The sequence below is a fragment of the Ipomoea triloba genome, chromosome 3 (genome assembly GCF_003576645.1).
Source record: "Ipomoea triloba cultivar NCNSP0323 chromosome 3, ASM357664v1".
Lineage (NCBI taxonomy): Eukaryota > Viridiplantae > Streptophyta > Magnoliopsida > Solanales > Convolvulaceae > Ipomoea > Ipomoea triloba.
In genome coordinates this window covers 21389508-21395507 of record NC_044918.1, presented here as the reverse complement: position 1 = coordinate 21395507, position 6000 = coordinate 21389508, and the positions used below count along the sequence as shown (strand labels likewise).

The 6000-nt window shown below is 33.4% G+C and overlaps 1 protein-coding gene across 1 annotated transcript; it reads left to right on the top strand.

Annotated features, from left to right (window-relative positions):
* The first annotated feature begins 2621 nt into the window (after nucleotides 1-2621).
* Nucleotides 2622-3192, top strand: LOC116013788 (mitochondrial import receptor subunit TOM7-1). Its single transcript, XM_031253715.1, has one exon. The coding sequence runs from the start codon at nucleotides 2700-2702 to the stop codon at nucleotides 2937-2939; it is 240 nt and encodes a 79-aa protein (XP_031109575.1). The 5' UTR covers nucleotides 2622-2699; the 3' UTR covers nucleotides 2940-3192.
* Nucleotides 3193-6000: the final 2808 nt, after the last annotated feature.

The window sequence follows — 6000 nt, the reverse complement described above, 5'->3', positions numbered from 1 at the left end:
GTTTTAAAAAAAAAAAAAAAAAAAAAAAAAGAGAGAGACCAAAACAAAGGGTTAAAAAAATAATTTAATGTTGAATTTAATCCCCGATTATTGTGATTTTTTAATTTAGTTTTAAACATCTTTTTATGCTTAATTAAGTTCTCGAATTTGATAGGTTTATCCAATTGAGTCTTATGTTAAGATAAACTTGGTAATTTCACCTCTTTTAATACTCAATTTAAGAGTTAATTCCATTTTTTGTCTTAGATTTATATGTGGCAGTCCCGTTTTAGTCCTTTTTTTATCAGAACATCTACATTTGGTCCTAGTATTATTGTGACATGACTATTTTTTGTCCTCTATCAACAAAATATTTGTAATGCCGTTAAATACAAAAGCATTTCGGTCTTCAATTACATATTTTTTCAAAAAATAAACATAAAATTACAGCGGGGTCAACTCACTTTGAATAAGAATTATCGAAATGTCATTGTATTTTACAACATTTTAATGATTTTGTTGATGGAGGACAAAAAATGGTCATGCCACAAGAATACTAGGACCAAATGTGGATGTTATGATAAAAATGACTAAAAATTGATTGCCACCTATAAATCTATGACCAAAAATGGAATTAACTCCTCAATTTAATCATCGCCTTTAGTTGTTTTACCTAAGATAGTTTTCAACTAGACAACTACAATGATTTTACCCAATCTAGTTCGACTATAGTAGTTCTTTTGTATTTAATCTTTGATTCTAACAACCAAGATTCAATTGGGTAAACCATCAAAGTCGATTACATAATTAAGCACAAAAAGACATTTAGGACTAAATTAAAATAAACACACATTATAGTCGATGATTAAATTAGATATTAATTCGGTTAAAAAAGCACACCATCTCATAAAATTAGGTGTAATCATCCCATACATCTCTATTAGGACTATGTATTATATGCACACTAGAATTCATCATCCATCTCTTTATATTATTAAGAATATTACTCTTTACCATTCCTATCTTAGAGACTATTTGTATCATTATAAATATTAAATGCATATCTTCATCATGTACTTTTATATTATATATATAATAAGGTTATTCCTATAACTGTTGTTCTCATATAGTATTAGTAGACCAAATGATCTATGGTTTAAAAAAATATATGTATCATTGTCGCCGGCCAGTGACACCACATCCTCTTCTCGATCATACCATCTTCGATATTATCTATCCAACCACAGTCCCGATAAATACTATACAAACATCTAATCATTTTATCTCCATTAAATATATATTCTCAAACTATCTGTTTTGGAAGACTCAACGTGTTCCCTTTCTCTACTGTCAAATTAAAGTCTTAGTCTTTCGTTGTAGTCGCGCTTCAAATGAGTATTCTATTGTAGTTGTGCTCCGGATGAGTGTTCCGTTGTAGCTAATATTGGGACAAAAAATTTGGCCCGTCTTCTTTTATTTTGTCCATGCTCATTCCGTCTCTGTTCGATAAAGTTTTGTATGTTGTAGTGAGACATGTTATGTCCCGAGCCTTATGGAAGACTATTAAAGTTGGGTCTTCTTCTCATGTATGATATTTGAGTCTCCATAGTCGGTTGGAATCTTTGTGTTTGGGGGATTCCACTATGAGTGAGTATCTTGGCAAAGTCAATTTTTAATTGGACTTCTTGCAAAAGTCAGCCAACCAATTAGTTTGGATGAACAACATCTCTCTCTCTCTCTCTCTCTCTCTCTCTATATATATATATATGTGTGTGTGTGTGTGTGCGCGCGCGCGCGCGCACGTGTTATCGATCATCGACCAAAACTGAAACTAAATAACCCTAAAATAACCGAAAGATTGATTTTTTTATATTAATAACCGAAATCGACCGAAAAGCAAAATTTTTGGTTGGATTAGTTATCAATTATCAGGCGAACGAATTGGCTAGGCATATAGTGTCAATTTATATAGGCATGGACATATTTAGTTTGGTCGGCTTTAAAACGAGCCTAAACCTTACCATTTTACTAAATAAGTCAAGTAAGGTCATAGACCGTAGGGGTGTCAAGGTGGGTCGAAATCCGTGGTCCAGCCCTAAATCGCCCCGCAATGTGGCGGGTTAGATCCTAAAATTGTCCGCACAAATATGGACCTCGCAGGCTTGGCCCACACAGGTTGACAGGCTAAGCAAGTTTTTTCATATATATATATATATATATATATTAAAGTTAGGCCCACGGGGCTTGCGAGATTGCATGAAGCAGGTTAGGGTTGCACACCAACTTGATTCGACTAGTATGTGAGAATATATATATAATTTTATATTTTATATTAAAATTTTTAAAAATTAAATTAGGCATTTCAAATTTGAATATTCGAGGTCGAATTGAATATATTCGAATAATGTAGTCAAATTGAAAATGAATAAATTTTGAGATTTAAAATACGAATAGTCTTTAAAATAGTCGAATTCAAATCTAGTAATACCGTATTTGTTTACACCGATACGCGTAGATACATAGGCCTAAGCTTCTGGGGTTAGTAACGAATTTTCAAAACTAAGAGGGCTTGGTTTGTAATTTATAGAACCTGGTTCTATAGGGTTTTCTACTTTTCTTCTCCTATTCTTCATCAATCAAAATATAAATAGATCCAGAGGCAGATCACCACGCAGATTTCCTGACTACGCAAAGGAAAAGAATCAGACGAAACGGTAAAAATGTCTTCCAAGATTATGTTAAAGCCGAAGGGGAAGGTCACCAAGAAGGTGGCGGCGGCCGCGGAAGATGACGACGGAGGAGCGGTGGCGGCGGTGTCCAAGTTCGTGAAGGAGTGGGGGACGTGGACGGCGAAGAAGGCCAAAGTAATAACTCACTATGGCTTCATCCCCTTGATCATCGTCATTGGCATGAACTCCGAGCCCAAGCCCTCTCTCTCTCAGCTCCTCTCTCCAGTCTGAGAAAGGAAAATTCCAAACCAATCGATTTTGCTCGTCACCGCCCAGATCGTATGAATCTTGGTTTATCAGTCGATTTCACAGTTATCACTAGCTAATTTGAGTACTGATAGTTTTTTATTTTTGTCTATTTTTCATTGTGATTCTCGGATAGACTATGATATTTTGTCAACCTGTTAACGGCATCGTTATATTGGCTATCGTTCAGAACATGATTTTTAATAATTAGGGTTGTTTTTTATTTGCATTATTTCTATACTAATACTTTCTTGCTTCCACGTTGTTTCACAATTGATTACTAGTAGAGACCCTAATGTGCTGGTGTTTTTGAGGATATCTTTTATGTTTTAGAAATTACTCTGCAGTTGCTTATATTATAACATCTACTTTCTGGGCTTCTGGCTTCTAAGACAACAAGAAGAAGAATGGGATGCATGTCTCATCATGTTTAAAACATTGTGTTTTTAGGCTTTCTTGTTTGTGTTTAAATTGGGTTTTTGATTTCTGTGTTTGTTTTGAGGCTTTGCTCCTTTTTTTTTTTTTTTTTTTGGTTGTTTCTTGAGGGATTAGGTGCTATGAATTGACACTTGATGTTAGATATATAGCTTCTTTGATGAAAATTCTTAGTCTGGCTGAAGGGTGTTTATCTTCTTATGCATTGTCTCCAACTGAGTGCATAGACATATTTTTGATGAAAATATTTTCCTGGACAATCTGCATTTGTGGTTAGACTAAGATTAGATAACTTTTGAAACCAGCTATGGAGTATTATATATGAGAACCTGTTTATGCTACAATCTTTGTTATTATTACCTTGTTTTGTTTTTTGGGTAACGAGGGATACCCTTAGTCACTACACGAGGGTACTAGTAAACACCACCTATTTGACGAAGGACTATAAGGAGCTAAACCAGCCTAAGTTACTAAGAAGGTTGAGCTTCAAACCTGTGATTTTGTGGTTACAAGTTTGTATCCTTAGTCATCTTGATTGGGGTTACTCCTATTATTATCCCTAATTTTGCCACTCACAAATCAATCACTCCATAAAATCTTAGGCAGTTGTTTTTCTTTTTTAATTTTAATTTTAATTCTATTAATGTTTAGGATTATGCCACACCATGGAGTGGTGGTTTTGTGAGTGCTAAAATTAGGGGTGTGCAGCTTATTCATTATTACCTTATACTTTGACTAGAGTCTTGAAGTGTAGCCTTAATCTCTATTTGAATGAGCCTTAATCTCTATTTGAATGATTGCATTATGCATATGCCTATGACATCAATATACTCTGTATACTCCATTGTTTTACTATAGAAAGAAAAATGTGTACAGCATAGTGTGTTGGTTTTACTGCTTTCTTTGACAGACAGCGAAAGGTGATTTGGCTTGAATTGGTGCTTTTTATTATTCTGAACTTGAGGGGTTCTGGTCGATTTCTTCTATCTTGTTGATATAATTATGGCTTCACATTAAGATCATGTCTTTATGTGTCTTCACAATCCCTTCTCTGATCACTGAGTTCAGATGTGAATGAGAAGGAATGGCTTTTTAGGGTGTTTAGTTCATGGGTTTACACACTAAGAATGAGAATCAAAATCATAATTATTGTTTGGTTAACAACTTTTTTAAAATATAATTATGAGATTTGATTACCTTTTCAATTAAAAATTTCATTCCCTATTTTAAAATGGGTATTTTTCATCTCATTGGTAATCTAATTTTTATGTTTAGATTAATACTTCTAGATTTTTATTTTGATTACTCCCTTAATTGCAAAACCCACTTCCTAATAAAATAAGGGGTTCATCCCTTCCTCCTTGGTGTTTCCCCAACTATTAATAATCATTATCGAGTTAATACTCAATATAGTCCTCGACTATAGTGATTTTACTCAATTTAGTCTTAAATGACTTTTTTGTGCTCAATTTAGTCATCGATTTTGATGGTTTTACTTAATTTAGTCATTTTTAAAAAATTCTGTTAGTGGACAGTTAGAAATATGGTCATAATGGTAATTTCCCATCCTTGATTCCTCCTCTTTTCCAATATTTATTTACTCTGTATTTATTTATTTAGGGTTTGAAGTTGATTTGGTACAAAAATTTGTATGTTTGTGTGGATCTTAATAAGGGGTAGAAGAATCATCCCAAATGGGATGAAGAATGAGAAATTACTTTAAGACCCTATTTCTAACAGCTCTGTATTTATTTATTTAGGGTTTGAATTTTATTTGGTACTGAAAATTTGTATTTTTGTGTGGATCTTAATAAGAGGAAGAAGAATGAATCATTCCAAATAGGATGAAGGATGAGAAATTACCATTAAGATCTTATTTCTAACCGGTGTAAAACCCTCAAAGTCGAGAGCGTCATCTAGGACTAAATTAAGTAAAATCACTATAGTACTATATTGGGTATTAACTCAATCATTCTTAGTCGATCTTACTATCAAACATACAAAATATTTTTACCAAAACTCATTACTATTACCAAGTATTTGATATCCATTCTGATTCCCATGTATGAACCAAACACACCCTTAGTATCATCGTCCAAAATGATTATCAATACGGCGTATCCTTAATTTGATCCATCATCCAAAATGATTATTAGGGTTATCCTTAATTTGATCCCAAATCTCTACCACCACCAAATTGGAAGGAGAATTCATCATTGTCCATTACAAGTAAGCTCTTGAGCATGTAGAATTGTGGTTTGCTTAAGTCTTTGTCATCAACCTCCCTTTTCCTAAGAACTTGCTCACCCACTTGGATTTGCCAGAAAATTAACTTGGGGATCTTAATTAATTAGCCCAAAAAAATTATAAACATAGATGAATTATTAAAGTAAAACAAATGCTCAAAGATAAAGAACCCTTGTAATTTGCTTATGATTGCTTTGTGATTATAAGATCAATAGGAATTCAATGGCTCTTGTGTAATGCCCCACACAACATGGATGCTTCTCGTGTAAGGTGTGTGAAAACTTTCTAAAGCTAAAAAACACATCAAAATAATGAGCTCGAGCTTTGCTTTAAAGTGAAAGTGCAAAGTAAATCGTTGCTTTTT